The sequence below is a fragment of the Octopus bimaculoides genome, chromosome 23, assembly GCF_046866305.1.
Source record: "Octopus bimaculoides isolate indiv1 chromosome 23, ASM4686630v1, whole genome shotgun sequence".
Classification (NCBI taxonomy): domain Eukaryota; kingdom Metazoa; phylum Mollusca; class Cephalopoda; order Octopoda; family Octopodidae; genus Octopus; species Octopus bimaculoides.
In genome coordinates this window covers 31,460,706-31,479,024 of record NC_142950.1, presented here as the reverse complement: position 1 = coordinate 31,479,024, position 18,319 = coordinate 31,460,706, and the positions used below count along the sequence as shown (strand labels likewise).

Below are 18,319 nucleotides of genomic sequence, written 5' to 3'. Positions count from 1 at the left end.
TTTGCTATTTGATGACATGTCTCACAATCCCCCATACCACCTCCCCCCAAAAAACCATGGGTCCTATACATGAAGTCAGACATCCCCAGAAGCTTGGACCTCTTAGCGTTCAGATTCTTCTGTCAAATGCAATGCTTTTTTTAAAATTCATTTCACATCATTTTGAATTACTCATGCATTATCTTGTAGCGTTGAGGTTTCAATGATGTGACTGCTTATTTTTAGAATAACATAGTTGGATAGGTGTGAGAGGCTGGATCTGGCTGGTGCGAACATACAACATGAAGAATATTTGGGCCAGATATGGCCGGTTTGATGCACTAAAAGCATTTTCCCCTGCAGAGTGCATTTTTTATGCCACCAAAATACAGAACCCTCTAGCATTGACCAGAGTTGAGCCAAATTTCGCAAGTGAAATTTAGATGTGAATAAAAAAGACCAACTCAGTCACACAGTGCCACCCTGATTCTACCCGAAGATTACATTAAGGGGTGCATCTAATATGCTTCTGCGTCTTTTATGCCAAATACAGCATATTTAATTAGCTGTAGTCTTAGTAGAGCAATCTCTATTTGTTTCACAATTAGTGTTTTAATTATTTAACTAATAGATGCAAGCATGGCTGTGTGGCATGAAGGTTGCTTCCCAACCACATGCTTCTGGGTTCACTCACACTCCACTGCACCTTGGGCAAGTGTCTTCTACTATAGCCTCACAGACAAACATAAAATTCCAGAGAAGCTTGTACAAACCCGATTTGCTATGTTGTGAAATCCCAGAGATTTCACAACACAAGTTGGGGATTTCATATCTGTAGATAACAGATCCTTATATGCATGTGTAATATGGATAGCATTAAGTATAATACACAAAATGGTATGGAACCTCATTGCTGTGAAGTGAATTTCTCAACCATTTGGCTGGATTACAGTAATATATTATAAAACCCTCAGCTTATCACATAGCTCGTTTTGTTCTTGTTGCTAGGATGGTGTTTTTTAACAGAGCATTTTATTTAAACAATAATATATATATAAAAAAAAAAAAGGAAAAAAAAGTCTTCTTTGAAACTGAAATTAAATTTACAATATATGGCATATGAGTGTGTGCTTATGGTGCCAAGTTGCTAAGAAATTTCAGGCTGTTTTAAAGAAATATCTATATAGTTGTTTTTTTAAAAAAATCCTAAACCAACCACTCACCACCATGTCTCAACTCTTAATATAATATTTTCTGATTGTTTATACACATCTTGAATAAAGTTCACATCACACAGGAATATTTCTTTAATAAATATTTTCTTTCACGGTATGTGTGTGTGTGTGTGTGTGTGTGTGTGTGTGTGTGTGTGTGTATATATATATATATATATATATATATATATATATATATATATGTATGTATATATATGGCATGTTTTTCATAATTTGACAAGTTAAATTCATACAGAGTTAACAAAAACAAAACTATATACAGCTGAATTGAAGAGAAATTTTAACGACCCAATGTATATATTATAATTGGTTAATTGGTAAAGGGTTGAGAGACTAATTAGTGTTTCCTGACCTGAATTTCCAGCCATTCCATTGCTGAAAAGGTTGGAACTTCTGATGTAGGGTTGTGGCTATATAAATAAAGTTATGTTTGCATGAAATAAATGTTTTGTAATTCTTCTGTAATTTACAGGTTTTTTTGCATCAGAATTCAATACTGAAATATTTTATAAGATGGTACAGGCGTATGTAGATGTGTGGTAAGAAGCTTGCTTCCCACCCACATTGTTGCAGGTTCACTCCCATTGTGCGTAACAGTTTGGGCAAGTATCTTCTATTATTACCTTGGACTGACCAAAGCCTAGTGAGTGGATTTGGGAAATAGAAACTGAAAGAAGCCTATCATATATATATAGAGGTATGTGTATTACTGAGTGATGGTCTTGACGTTGTGATATAGTCGTAAGCAAATGTCACTGTCACACAAGCAGTGTCTGATTCCAATATTCAACGGAGTCAGATTGAAACTGAAACCATATAGGTTGGGAAGTGACCTTCTCAAACAAGCAGCCATGTCTGCGCCTAGCCAGTTATCTCTGCAAATTCGAAACCCCATGCCTCTGTAACAAATTAAGGGTATGCAGATATAAACATTTACTAACCTTCTTGGGACATCCAGGCTAATTGATCGGCTCAAATGATACAAACTGAAAGGACTTTGAGGCCGATCCATCAGCCCAATGAAACAAACGTTTTGAAGTGTAATAGCCAATCAGAGATCATCTTTCAGCAGATATATACCTATTTAATTTTAAAAGCATCTAAAAAGCAGATTGATTTGTTGGCGGTCAGTTTAGCTTGATAGTAAAGCACTTGGCCAGAGTTTTCAAGAGATATAGGTTCTTGTCCCATGGCTGTTTGTTGACAAATTTTTCTGCTTTCTAAGGGTAATTTACCCAATGTTTCTGCTGTTCTAACGGCATCTCTGCATTTGAAAATAAATTATCTTATTTCTTTCTATAATATATATAGTTTTACACACTAATAAAGTAGCTCTAGGTACTTTATCCATTCTTCCCTACAAGCACCCATCAATTTCTAATATCAAAAGAAAAAAAACATTTTGGTCTTTTTGACTACACATACCTAAATACCGTGCATCTCAAATGGGTTAATCAACAGTGTGTATATATATATATGTTGAAACCTGATCATTATTTTCGCTAGTAGGCTCCACATGAATTTAACACAAAAAAATTACAATAATGCCATTACACATACATGTGTGTACATATATATATATATATATATATATATATATATATATATGTATATATATATAACATACACATACATATATGAATATATATATATATAAAACACATACATATATATATACATAAAACATATACATATATATATATATATAAATTATGATTATGCCATTACACATACATGCTTTATTTAATATATACACACACATATACATATGTGTGTGTATATATACATATATATATAAAACATATATATATGAAATCAGGGGTGCGCGCAAAAGGAAAAAGAAGAGAGGGAAGGAGTCACAACAGCTTATAATTGTTATTATTATTATGATTTATTTGGTCCATATTTACCATTGATGGGATGATTTTCAATCTCTGATTCCTCTGCGACCAACATCCCTTTAAATTCACCCACTATAGGGAAGTGATCGGAGTCTACTCGGACATCTACAAAACAACGTTGGTTTCATTTCAGTCAAGAAATGCGAGGAGGCTGTTTTTTTTTTGTTTTTTTTTTTAAGAGATAGTAGTAGTAGTAGTAGCAGCAGCAGCCCTTGGCGGCACAACGAGAAGAGTATATACAAACAGAAAAAAACGGGCAGACACGAACACAAATGGAAGAGGAATAATAAGAGGACAATTGGTCAGTACAGGACAAGCAAAACAAAAAAAAAAAAACAAAAAAAAAAGATTCAAATATCAAGTATTTGCAGAAATTTTCTTTCTTTCTTTCTTTAACTTTCAAGACTTTTGGTTCTTAACGACAAAAGCAAAACATTTTCCCTTCAAAGTTATATTATCATTATTGTAGTTGTTGTTGTTTTTGCTGCAAATCAATACCACAAGAAAAGGATTAAAAAAATATATATGAAAATCATCATTTTTTAATTATTTCCTCTTATCACTTTCAATGAACTAACGAAGAGAAAGTTTACTATCACACACATACACATAAATACACATGCACAAGTATATATATAAATAAAAGTATGCAGTTAAAATATGCGTTTTACTCCATTCATTAAATTTATATATATATATATGTATGTATGTATATATATATATATATATATATATATTCATAAGAGTTCATTATTAGCAACAGAAATCACTATCAATACAGAATAAGCATTCTGCATATCTTACTTAATGTGGATATTCTGTAGAAAGCCATAAAGCTGTAGTATTCGTTGTGAGAAAGCATCTTGTATACATTCCAAGAGCATAACGAGTGCCTTTTACATGCCATCGGCACAAGTGCCAGTTGTGTTACACTGCCATTAGTCACAGCAATGATCTTGCATGGCGAGACAGGTCTTCTCAAGTACAGTATATCACTAAAGGTCTCCATCACTTGACATATAGTGCTAAAAAGTACAAAATTCTATTAGTGGCAGACAAAGAGTGTCTAGCAACAGCACTGACACTTGTAACAATTCTACCATTTCCATAGATGCCCCAGACACTTTTTTTGTCTGCAACTGATATAACTCTGTGCTTTTAGTACTATATATGTTTATACAAGCTTGCTTTCTTGAGATAAATACTCCAGTTTTATGGCTTTCTAACGGATATCCACTTTAAGTAAAATATACATTTTTCTTTACAAACAAAATGAAAAAAAGAAAAGATACTTGATACACGATACAAAGTTGATTCTTAATTGCAGTTGGTTGCCGACTCATTTGAGTCCTATTTAGCAGAGACTCACAGAAATTGTATTCCATCTGATGACAACGAGGTTGCCTGATTGAAAACATGTTGCATAAATCTCTGACTGGCAGTGGACTGAGTTGCCAACTGACTCCTAAGGTTTGTATGCTTGTGTGTGTGTGTGTGTATTAAATAATTCTTTTTTGGAATGGTGTATCTTGAAGCAGATGAAGCTATAAATAATAGTATGTAAATATAGGGTTAAAAAAAACCCTTTGGTCAGAAAAAGTCAAAGGCTGCTCATGGGACTTGAACCTACATCTTGTGTAGACATGTCAGATGTTCTTACCAATGGACCAAAGCAACCCTTTGAATTTCTTTATCCATTCTGGAAACTTTTCTTTTACCAGTGAGAATTGTAGGTTGTTGACGTCATAAAGATTTATAAACTTGGTGAGAATGTGAAAAAATTCTTCTCATAACATCAACAATATACATGTGTGTGTAATATATATACTGGTGCTGCTGCCACATGAAGAGCACCCAGGCCATCCCGTAAAATGGTAGGCGCATTTTACAGACACACACACACGAGGGTTGCAGAAAAGTTCCTGGCTTAAGGTAAAAGAAAATACAGGAGGATCAGTTAATTATGATTTTATTCAACATATTCCTCTCTCAAAGTCACACACTTATTAAAGTGGCCCTTCAGTTTTTCTAAGCCCTGTAAAAGAACCTGGAAGGTTGCATCTCCAACCAGGCCTTTCACAATACCCTACATAAAGCCAAGAATATTTCAGCACCTCCTCGTGTATATACACATACAGCAGAAATTGCACAAACATCTGTATTATATATAAACATACAAATTGTTTATTCTCCAAGTTAAATATTATTTTAATATCATTAAAATTATTTTGCTTTAAAGTTTGGCATGGTGCCTTCGTTAAAGAAAAGATCAGGAGTTTATTTACTACACACCACACACACACACATGCGCTGTTTGTCATAGCTTGTTACACATAATGATAACATTGTAACAAGCTGAATTTTAATTATCAAATAAATCGGATCGTTTATATCTTTTATTATATTTGTTCCAGTCATTGGACTGCAGCCATGCAAGGGCACTGCATTGATGGGGTTTGGACAAATAAATTCCCCTGACCCCAGTACTGTGTTTTTTTTTTTTTGTAATTTTTTAAAGCCTGGTCAGTGGTCAAGAAGTTTGTCCCTCCAGCCATATGGTTTCTGGTTCTGCCTCTCTGCATGGCACCAGGGTCAAGTCTCTTTTTCTGTAATCCTGGCTGACAAAAGCCTTATGAATAGATTTAGCACATGGAAACTGAAAGAAGCCCATTGTGTGTGTGTGTGTGTATGTGTTTATATTTGTGTTTCTCTGAAAATCACTGATCAACAAGTGGCAACATTGTTGTCTTTTCCTGTCACCATATCCGCATCTCCCTTTGCACCTTCAGAGAGGTCAGAGATGAAGAGTTCTCATTACTACACCCTAAAGAAAAGCTAACTAATTATACTCAGTAACTACGAAATAAATCAATGAAGGTTAGAGAGAGACAGAGAGACAAGGTATCAAGATGTGAAAATATTGCCTCAAATCCTGCAACAAACTGGGATCCCATCCAGAAGAGAATATATTTGTCATGGAAACTGGCCCTTCAAGAAGGATCATTTATCCTTTATACACACACACACATATATATATATATATATATATATATATACACACACAAGTATGCAAAAGAGCTAAGAGAATACCTGTGCCATTGTAGCAACGAAAATAAATAGAATTATATTAAACACCATGCTAGATAAATTCTTGATTTACTGAAATTATTTCCATTTCCAAACAGTAAAACAACAAGGGCTCGTTGGCAACTGGCATCAACTTCGAAAGAGTGGAGAGATAATCACAAGACTCAATAATTCTCCAAAAGAGGAATGCCACTAAGTAAAAGAGCAGGCAACAGTGGACACATATTTTGGCCTCAATAGACATCATCAGCACAGTTCTCACGCTGCCTTGTCTTCAGGAGACAAGACGCCAACACACTAAAAGCAGTAGAGCACATTTATGGCCAAGGTAACTTGCACAATTTCAAAAGAAACAAAATCACAGAATGCTGAAGATGCCTGAAAAATAGCCCTTTCTACACCCTAAAGAAAAGCCAACTAATTATACTCAGTAACTACGAAATAAATCAAGTGATGACATCAGCATAAAACTGGCCAGTCAAGGTTAATGACAGTGATCATTCAACCCTTTGATAACTTCAAGCAGTAAGGCAGAGAAGAACAGTAGACAAAGAAGCAGACAAATGAGTAGAGAAGGGAGATGCAATTAAGCTTTCATACCAGTTGTTATATTCAATATCAGCTGTTGATTGACACAGTTAAACTTTGTCAGCACTGAGAACAGCAACACAAATGAACTGAAACGGTCATTGACTTAACTACATTACTACACTATGGGAGATGACACATGCATTCCGCTCACTCGCACTCTCTCCCCTCTCTCTTACGTTCACATAAGCTATAAAACCAGTCCATGACTACTTACTAAGGTTAAGACTCCTTTTCGGTCAAGAATGACCATAGGATTGCACCTAAAAAGCTCCCCTCTGAGGCACAAATCAGGGCAAGGTTGTTTATGGGAGACCAGCAGTCATCCATGCATACCAGCCTCCCTTCTCCATGTAATTGATGTTGTAAAGGGAAAGGCAAAGGGGCCGATACAGCTTGGCACCAGTGACATCACAACTCATTTCTACAGATGAGTGAATTGGAGCAATGTGAAATAAAGTGTCTTGCTCAAGAACACAACACACATGGCCCGGCCCAACTGCTTACTGAACTGCACAAAAAGTTCCTTTTAAGACCATAGTGTCTAAGTCAATCTTTAAACAATAATGAACTTGTGATCCTTTTATTCTTGTACTTGTTTCAGTCACTTGACTGTGGCAATGCTGGAGCACCACCTTGAAGGTTTTTTTTTAGCTGAACAAATTGACCTCATGACTAGGCTTCTTTCAGTTTCCGTCAACCAAATCCACCCACAAGGCTTTTGGTCAGTCTAAGGCAAGTAGACAGCACTTGCCCAAGGTACCATGCAGTGGGACTGAACCCATAACCAAATTGGTTGCTAAGCAAGCTTCTTACCACACAGCCACTCCTGTGGTGGATGGAATACTACAAATTCTCTCATTCATTCATTTCCTCCTCCCCTCACTCTTGTCTTATTGTGCATTTTTTAAATCTGAGACAATTTATCTGTTTTTGTCTCACACACACACACACTCACACTTTGCTACCAAGTTTCCATGCAACAGTCACCCCTGAGTAATTTTTGCCTCAGTAATTCAGAAAGAAAGAAAAAAAAAATACATGAGAAACCAATCATGAAATATATGTATGAGAAAGGGAGGAAGAGAGAAAAAGTGACAGAGAGAGAGAGAGAGAGAGAGAGAGAAAGAGAGAGAGAGAGAGAGAGAGGGGGGTAGACAAAGAGAGATTATTACTACAGCAAGAATAAATCACCTGCTGACAGTATCTCCTACTTCTACCTCTCACTGCAACTCTCTCTCTCTCTCTCTTTCTCTATTTCCTCCTTATTTGACAATAAGGGAAGGGTGACAGAGGTCAGTGGAAGATTAATGGCACAAAAGGTTAGAAGCTGTTCCCCTTCAGCTCATAGGAACAAAGAAGGGAGGTGGTGGTGGTGGTTGAAGAGGAAGGGGTTCGAGGCTATATTTATTTATCTTTCATCTCTCTCTCTTTCTCTCTGTCTCTCTCTCTCTATCTTTCACAATGATCCAGTTTCTACTCTTCTCCACCCTCCACTCCCCTTCTTCAACCCACAAAGCAAACTAAACCAAACCAAACCAAACCAAACCAAGCCAGAATATTTATCTACAACACCACTGAACCTCCTCCACCACCACTACCACCACCACCACATCATCTACAAACACCATACATGCTCTTCAAAGCAACAAGCATCCAGCCCTTTCTATCCCTCCCTTATCTCATGGATTTCTCCATGATGCAGCCTCTCCTCCACCACTGCCAACCAACATCCATCATTATCTCAAAGCAATAAGCATCTCTCTCTCTCTCTCTCTCTCTCTCTACTCCAAGCCACCATCACCACCTTCTGCATTTTCATCAGAAACACCAGCCTCACTCATCTCCATCAAAACAGTTCATCATCACCACAGTCCCCTTCATCCTGGTACACCATCGTCATCACCATAACCACCACTGACAGCATCATCATTAACTCAGGCCCTACCATCCCTTACTCTTGGCAAAATTTAAAAAAAATTTTTTTTACTCCCTCTTTGCAGGTAATTCATTTTATTCAACACCTCACAATCTCTTTCCCCTTGCAGGAGTTAATAATGATGATAACCATTTCTGCTATAGGCACAAGGCCTGAAATTTGAAGGGAGGGGCCTAAGTGCTCAACTAGTGTTTATTTTATCAATCCGGGGAAAGGATGAAAGGCAAAGTCAGACCTGAGTGGAATTTGAACTCGGAACGTAAGGACATGCCCCTAAGCATTTTGCCTGATGTGCTAACGATTCTGACACTAGTTGAGCACTGGGGTCGATGATGATAAATATATTGACGACGACAATGATGATCCGTATATACATAAAATATAATATATACATCAAACGCATGAACACAGAAATATATACTCATAGATATGCATATTGAAAGACATTCATACACACACATATAATACACGCATACATATACCAATGCATACATACGCACACACATGGCCATACACACACACACATACGTATATATAGGATCTTTTTTAAAACGGGGGCCACATTTTTCATTAACGAAACACTTTGAAACTTGGAACACTGGTAGAATGTGTCATATAAAACATCTTTTTCTCTTAGTCTTCTTAAAAAAAAAAGAAATCCATAAATTATTCCATGTTAAAGTTGTCGTATTTCTGTAATTTCAACCAATCACTGACGTCCATTCAGCCGATATACATTAAGTGCCGACTACATAAACAAACGATTCTGAAACAATTAACCCTAACCCTAACCCTAGGGTTAGGGTTAGGGTTAAAGCAAATTTAAAATGAAAAAAGCAAATAAAACGAAGGTATGGAGATTAAATACGCTTTACATCGCTTAGTGAGCCAAAGGAGTAAATGTAAACAACTGAATACTTGTCAGTGATTGGTTGAAATTATCGAAATAAGACAATTTTTTACATGAAATAAATTCGAATACAAAAATATTTTTCTGTTCTATAAGACAAAATAGATAAGTATACGAAGTTTGAAAGTCTTTCGCTACCAAAAACACTACGTAAAACATTAATGAAAAATGTGGCCCCCTTTTTAAAAAAGATCCTATATATATATATATATATATATATATATATATATATATATATATATATATATATATATATATATATATATATATATATATATATATATACACAACTTGGTTTCATACCGAAATTTACAGCCAAAAAAGAACATTGACTTATACTCCGAGATGACTTTGGAAAACCTAAGATTCCACGGTGAACTGCAGCAGGGTTTGGAAAGATAAGCATGATGATTGGATGTTTATGCCTGAATGCTAGAATGACTTGTAAGCTGAAAAACATGGCACAAGTTAATAAGTGAATATATTAAGATACTGCTGTAGTATGGCCGTGATCCGAACAGTTAGAAGACGATAGCGAACTAATAAGTATGAACACAAGAATATTGCCTCTCACGCATGTATTTACACACGTGCATGCACACAGACATGCAGAATCGAATTTAGGGACAGTGAGTGCTGTAGCATGACAGAAAAGATATTGCTCGATATTCATCACGTTACTAGAGAAATTCAATAAAACAAGAGTAAAACATCAACAAGACTGAAATTACCAACTCCTATTGCCACTACGATTTTTCTTACACACATACAGAGAACACAGAAATATTGCAAGAACTCTCAGCATGGCCCCCAATAACAAAACCCACTTAAAATTTCATTGCCCTTAAACTGCAGAAAGTAATTTCATATACCAATCTAGCTTTTGTTGAGGAATATCATGTTTAAAACTATTTTTTGTTGAGATATGTCAAGTTAATTGAGGCAACATGACTTGCAGAAAATTCTAACTCTATTTCTAAGGTAGATATTTAACATCAATACTGGAATAATGATGTTAAATTTGATTTGGCAGCGTAAAAACTAAGGGACCTTGCTGAACCTATGATCACCCATGATTGTCTTACCTTTTTCCTGGCACACTGAATTCAGGACCACATTATCCAATGTCACCTATTTTTATTTTAACCTTTTTACTGCAGAAACCAGACATATCTAGTTGAAATTTCATTGCCCTTAACTGCAGAAAGCAATTTTAAAGACCAAACTAACTTTTCTTAAGGAATGTCATGTTTGAAACTATTTTCTGTTGAGATATATCAAGTTTACAAAGGCAAAGAGACTTACAGAAAACACCAATTCTATTTTTTTGGGCGATATTTAACATCATTCCGAAAACAATGAAATTTAATTTTGCAGTTAAATGGTTAAATTGTCCCACCCTCAATTCTAGATTGGTACTTATTGATGCTTAAAGACAATTTCAAATTGTTTTATTCCCCTTTTATGATGGAAACCAGATATATCCACTCCGAATATCTTTAACTGCAGAAGGCAATTTTGAGTACCATTCTGTTGCTTGTTGAAGAATGTCGTATTTGAAATTATTTTCTGTTATGTCAAGATATGCCAGGTTTACTGAAGCAATGTGTCTTGCAGAAAATACCAATTCTAATTTTTTTTTTTTTGGTAGATATTAAACACCATCCCTCGAATAACCATGAAATTTAATTTCACAATTAAAAGGTTAAACAGAACCGCATAAATCATTTAGCTAAGCTCCCTTACTCTAGCTCTCTCTCCCATTTAAAGCAATTTCACATCTTTTAAATACACACACACACACACAACGTAAAATGTATTCCAGCAATACTCCAACATGGGAAAAACACAACCATTAATTAATCCTTTTTTTTTAAATTAAACATACAAACTACAAAACAGTAGGGAGTCAAATCTCTGTCCGCCCCCCCCCTCTCCTTTACTACTTTATCACAGATGTAGTTATTTCACAAACAACTACATCTGTGATACATATACACTAATTAACAAATAATCCAATATGTAATTATACACACACATACACAAAATGTATATAATAAATAACTAGATAATATATGTAACATGGACATGTACATTATATATACATATATATATATATATATATATATATATATATATATATAAATTATAATATAGGGTATCTAAAAGATACCGCCACACTGAAAATAGCAGTCAAATCTTGACTCTAAACCACAATAAATGTTCATATAGCAGAAAGAGCGAAGACGAAGACCATTTATTGTGGTTTAGAGTCAAGATTTGACTGCTATTTTCAGCGTGGCAGTATCTCTCAGATACCCTAAATTATAATTTTAAATAATTGTTACCTTTGATGGTTTTTATTCCCATGCTGGCCACTTGATAAGATCGATATTTTTATATACCGATCTTATCCTTATTTATATAATATACAGTATATAACATATAAACATTATATATATAACATACACATAATATATATAATGTATATAATATACATAACGTGTGTGTATGTATTGATACTTACTCTGAGGTTGTGGTAACTCCACCAGCTGGTAAGTGGGTGTGTTTGAAGGCACTGTTGTTGGTGTCGTCACACCCACTACGGACTGGTTGCTTATGAACCCATAGCCACCGTAATAGCTGGGCTGGTACCCTTGGTATGAAGAATAAGCATCTAAATTCTAGAAGAAAAAAACAACAACAGTAATAATAATAATAATAATAAATAATGAGAAACAAGAAAAAAGTAAAACGGAATTGACAGAGATAGAATTCTGAACATTCAGAAAGAGAAGAAAATTTTGAAGAGATCAAACTAATAATATTAATAAGTAATAATAATAATAATAATAATAATAATAATAATAATAATAATAATAATTTCAAATTTTGGCACAGTTTTGGAGGAGAGGTAAGTCAATTACATTGAACCCAGTACTTAACTGGTACTTATTTTATCGACCCCAAAAAGATGAAAGGCAAAATGAACCTCGACGAAATTTGAACTCAGAACATAAAGATGGAAGAATTGCCGCTAAGTATTTTGCTAGGCGTGCTAACCATTCTGTCAGCTTGCCACCTTTATAACAACAACAACAACAATAATAATAATAATTAATTCGTCTTATTGGCCACAAGGGCTAATATCAATTAAAAACATGTAAGGACAAAAAAATTCTTGGCTATTAAAGTTGTAGAAGTAGCCACATGTACTTCCACCAATGTCTTAATTAATAGCGACCTCTGCAACTTTAATGAGACCAAAGAGGGTCAAGTTGGCAGAGTGGTACTTTGTAGTTGGTACTTTGTAGGTGGTACTTTGTAGGTGGTACTTTGTAGTTGGTACTTTGTAGGTGGTACTTTGTAGTTGACCACTGGCTCTACAGATAATGCCTGGAACCAACCAAGACACTTCAACTACCAAAGTTGTTGTCTACCTAACTGGCTGTAATATCTTAAGTGCTATACCGCTCCTCTTTAGCAATGAACTTCTTTGACAGGCAAGCATAGATGTGGTTATACTATCATCCTCATCATTTAAATTCCATGTTCCATACTGGAATTGGCTGGATGGTATGGCAGGATTCATTAGGACTGCATCGTGTTATCAAACCACAACTCCCAGTTTAACCCTTTCGTTACCAACCCGGCTGAAACCGGCTCTGACTCCGAGTACAAATGTCTCGTTTGCATAAGTTTTGAATTAAAATCTTCCACGAAACCGTAGTCACAATTTATGTTCCTAACACTAGCTTAATGATAACTAAGTTATTTTTGTAAATTCTTTGTTATATTTGAAATTAAATGAAAGAAACACAGAGCATCTCAACAGAAATATGGTAATAAAAGGGTTAAAGATGAAGTAATATCAATGTTGTGTAGGTTTAAGAGGACATCAGTTCATAATGAAATTTCTTTACAGTCACTTGACTGCTAAAAATAGCAGCCAAATTTTTTGTAAACATTCTTGGCAATCATTAACTCTCTACTAGGGAACTATTTAATCCTTTCGATACCAACCCTGCTGAAACCAGCTCTGGCTCTGTATTACAAATGTCTTGTTTTCATAAGTTTGGAATTAAAATCTTCCACCAAACCTTAGTCACAATTTATGTTCCTAACACTAGCTGAATGATAACTAAGTTATTTTACTAAATTCTTTGTTATATTTAAAGAAATTGAAAGAAATACAGAGCATCTCAAAATAAATACAGTAACGAAAGGATTAACCCAGTGATTCCCTAAGTGGGCAGTACTGCCCTCTACCTCCCCTTGGGGGCAGTGGAAAGATCCAGAGGGGTATAAGGACAAACAAAATAATAGGTTAAGATAGCACTGTGTTCCTATCAAACCACAACTCATGTACCGATGCAACATGAATGTCAAACACGTCCACATCAACTTTCTCAGAATTATAGCGTCTATGTTAGTTGGAACTTAAATTGAAGGGGGCGAATTGGAAGTCATTAGAACACCAGGCAAAATGCTTAGCAGTATTTCGTTCATCTTCATGTTTTGAGTTCAAATTCTGCTGAGGTCAACTTTGCCTTTCATCTTTTTGGGGTTGATAGAATAAGTACCAGTTGAGTGTTTCTGCCAGGTCACTGTCTTAATAATAATAATAATAATAATAATAATAATAATAATAACAATAATAATAATAATAATAACAATAATAATAATACTTTCAAATTTTGGCACAAGTATTTAACAGGTACGTATTTTATCAACCCCAAAAGGACAAAAGGCTAAAGTCGACCTTGGTGGAATTGGAACTCAGAACGTAAAGATAGACAAAATGTCGACGAGCATTTTGCCTGGTGTGCTAAAGATTCTGCCAGCTCACCACCTTAATAATAATAATAATAATAATAATAATAATAATAATGATAATAAACAACAATTTATACGAGTTATTTTTTTCTGTTTATATACTGACCTGTTGTGAAGTATAGCCGAGTGCTGATGTTGGATTGGTGATACTGGATCCAGAGCCTAGAATTAAAAGACAAAGCAGATGAAATATTATAGAAATTTTCCAAAAATGAGGTGTCTTGGAGAATGCAAGGTAACTTGCCAGTGAAGAAGAGGCGAGGAAGACAAAATAATGAAAATAACAATAACAAACATAATCACAACAACAGTATATTTATAATAATCCTGTCTACACTAGGCACAAGGCCTGAAATTCTAAGGGGTGGGGTTGTTGATTACATTGATCCCTATACTCTGCTGGTACTTAAACAATTGACCCCAAAAGATGGATAGCAAAGCCAGTCATGGAATTTGGACTCACAATGTAAAGGTGGAATGAAATACTGCCAATCATTTTGCCTGGCATTCTTTTATTCTTTTTACTTGCTTCAGTCATTTGACTGCGACCAGCCTGGAGCACCACCTTTAGTCGAATAAATCAACCCCCTCAGGACTTATTCTTTGTAAGCCTACTGCTTATTCTATCGTTCTCTTTTTGCTGAACTGCTAGGCGACCGGAACGTAAACACACCAGCATCGGTTGTCAGGCAATGGCACTCTACTATAGGCACAAGGCCTAAAATTTATATATATATATGTGCGTGTATATATATGTGTGTGTGTGTGTGTGTGTCTGTATTTGAATTTGTCTCAATCACCACTTGACAACCAGTGTTGGTTTGTTTACATCTCCATAACTTAGTGGCTTGGTGAGAGACACCGATAGAATACAAAAGCTTTAACTAAAAATAAAATAAAATATAAAAAACAGTACAAGGGTAAATTTCTTCAACTAAACCCCTTTAAAGTGATGCCCCAGCATGGCCACAGTCCAATAACTGAAACAAGTAAGAGACAAAAGATAAAATAGTACTGAGCAATGCAATTCTTAAGCCAAGTGTTAACTGGATCCGGTGTTTATAGGTTATTGATCTCATTCGCCGATTACATCGACCCCAGTGCGTAACTGGTACTTATTTAATCCAGGGGATTTCAAACTGTGGTCTGTGGATCACAGGGGGTCCGCAAGGACAAGACTGGGGGTCCGTGGATAGCAAATACTTTTTATGGGCAATTTGATTTTATATATGTTTTTTAATCGAAATCTTTTTAATTGACAATAAACCTATTTGTTAAATACTGTTAAATAAATAACTGTAAAAATATATGTTATTTTAAGCAAATATTTATGTATAAATTTCATAAGCGTTTATAAGGGGGTCCCCCTAAGGTAAAGCCTGAAATATAAAGGGGTCCGCAAGTCAAAAAGTTTGAAAACCCCTGATTTAATCAACCCTGAAAGGATGAAAGGCAAAGTCGACCTCAGCGGAATTTGAACTCAGAACGTAGCGGCAGACGAAATACCACTACAGATTTCGCCTGGTGTGCTAGCGATTCTGCCGGCTCACTGACTTCAGTTTCAGTCTTACAGAAGCCACTATCACTGGGTCAGGGCTACAGTGGAACATACTTTGCCCTAATATGGGACTGACCAAATGAATTGAAAACAAAACTTCTTGCCACACAGCTACGCCAAAAGAATAAATACCATTATTCCCAAGTTGACTAATGGAAAATTATCTCGGTTTAATATTAGTCTTAACAGAACTAGGGACCTAGTTATGGGATAGGGAGTAATGATGAACGGTAGAAGTAGATTGGTCAATGTTTCACACGGCACACAGCATCTCTCAGGTTGTGTGGACTGCCTTCTTATAAGAAACACAAACAGGGACAGAAGAGGAGATGCGGTTGTTATTGGACACAGGGGATTCATTCTTCCAACCTCTCTGTTAATACGTGTATACGCACGCACACGCGCGTGTGTGCATTCGCTGCTGCCAATCCTGTTCCCTATGCAGCAGCTCTCCTAACTCTGCTGAACCCCCCCCCCCCCCGAGACTGTCTTCTTTCTCTTGATTTGTTGCAGTGTGAGTGAGCTCACAGATTATTGGACAAAGTCAGAGGCAGGAAAGGAAAGAGAGAGATATAGAAAGAAGATGGGAGTAAAAGAGTGAGAGAGTGAGAGAGGGCACTGCTTGTTTTCTGAAGCACAAAGAACCAGGCTCTCTTTCTTTTCACCAAACCCAGCCAGTCATGCCGGGGGGGGGGGGGGAGAAAGAAAGGACAGTGATTTATGGATGTCTAGAGAAGATATTTCACACAGACAGACAGACAGAGACAGGACTTTAAAACATCCCAATAAACAGTAAGGAAGAAAAAGAGGAGGGGGGGGCTGCCTTCTTTTGTGTTGTCTTACTTAAATGGTGGCAAAAGCGGGGAGGGAGGGAGGGGGGACGGGAAAGAAAGCATAGAAAGGATGAAGGTAAAATAAAGACTTTATAAATCAGTTGGATGTTGGGGGGGAGGGGGAGGGTAAGAATGGGACATCTTCATGAATAAAAGCAGAGGAGAGGGAGGAGGAGACAAATATGAGAGAGAGAGAGAGAGTGCAGTGGAGAAGAAGAATAATGATGTATGAAGACAATACAAGCCATGAGAGAGACAGAGACAGACAGACAGACATTTGTGTATATGTGTGTGTATATGTCTATACCTACACTCACACATCTATCTACACACACACACACACACACTGTCTCCCATGTGTATGCGTGTATGCATACAAAGACAACAGAAACAAACAGAATGAGAGAGAAAGAGAGAGAGGGAAAGAGAGAGAGAGAGAGAGAGAGAGAGAGAAGTATTTGGAAAGATAAATTCTGTATGTGAAAACATTTCATCTAATCTTGCAGAGTAACATGATTATGAAAGAGAGAGAGAGAGAGAGAGAGTAGGGGAGACGATGAGGAAGAAAGAGATAGAGAAACAGAGAGAGGGAGGGGAAGATGATGAGGAAGAGAGAACAGGTGTTCCAGTAGTCGCAGTTCACTGAAAACCATCCACTGGAAACTTAAAACTCCTCCACTCCATGATGCTGATGCAGATGGTGTTGTTGATGGACAATGTTAGAAACACTAACAACAGCTGCCACCATTATCACCTTCTTGAAGGTACTAACAAGGCCCGAGTGGACCCACGACTAACCCAAGTCTCGTTAGCAGAACTGGATAAATGGAAATAATGTAAATGGAAAACCCCTTGGATGGATTTTTATCGCAGTAGTGGCTGTGTGGCAAGTAGCTTGCTTACCAACCACATGGTCCTGGGTTCAGTCCCACTGCGTGGCACCTTGGGCAAGCGTCTTCTACTATAGCCTCGGGCCGACCAAAACCATGTGAGTGGATTTGGTAGACGGAAACTGAAAGAAGCCCGTCGTATATGTGTATATATATGTATGTTTGTGTGCCTGTGTTTGTCCCCATCACCATCGCTTGACAACCGACACTGGTGCGTTTATGTCCCTGTAGCTTAGAGGTCTGGCAAAAGAGACCACTAGAATAAGTACTAGGCTTGCAAAGAATAAGTCACAGGGTCAATTTGTTCGACTAAAGGCGGTGCCCCAGCATGGCTGCAGTCAAATGACTGAAATAAGTAAAAGAATATAAGAAAGAACATATGAGTATATGTATGTATGTATATATATATATATATATATATATATATATATATATATATATATATCTGATCTGGTTATTCCGCTGAAGATAGTTTTTCCTTGTAAGGTATATTTTTATCTTGTTAAAATAACTTGAAACCATGGTACGGAATATAGATTGGTAAATGTTTTTATTTTTCATTC

The 18,319-nt window shown here is 36.2% G+C and overlaps 1 protein-coding gene across 1 annotated transcript in view; it reads right to left on the bottom strand.

Annotated features, from left to right (window-relative positions):
- LOC106883803 (uncharacterized) overlaps positions 1–18,319 on the bottom strand; it is a gene marked incomplete at both ends in the record, with an annotated part of 141,385 nt that overhangs the window by 13,482 nt on the left and 109,584 nt on the right. Inside the window, 3 exons of the mRNA XM_089340735.1 lie at positions 3,125–3,220; positions 12,167–12,323; positions 14,582–14,637. Of these exons, the coding sequence (XP_089196861.1) occupies positions 3,125–3,220; positions 12,167–12,323; positions 14,582–14,637 (309 nt within the window). The remainder of the gene's footprint in view (positions 1–3,124; positions 3,221–12,166; positions 12,324–14,581; positions 14,638–18,319) is intronic.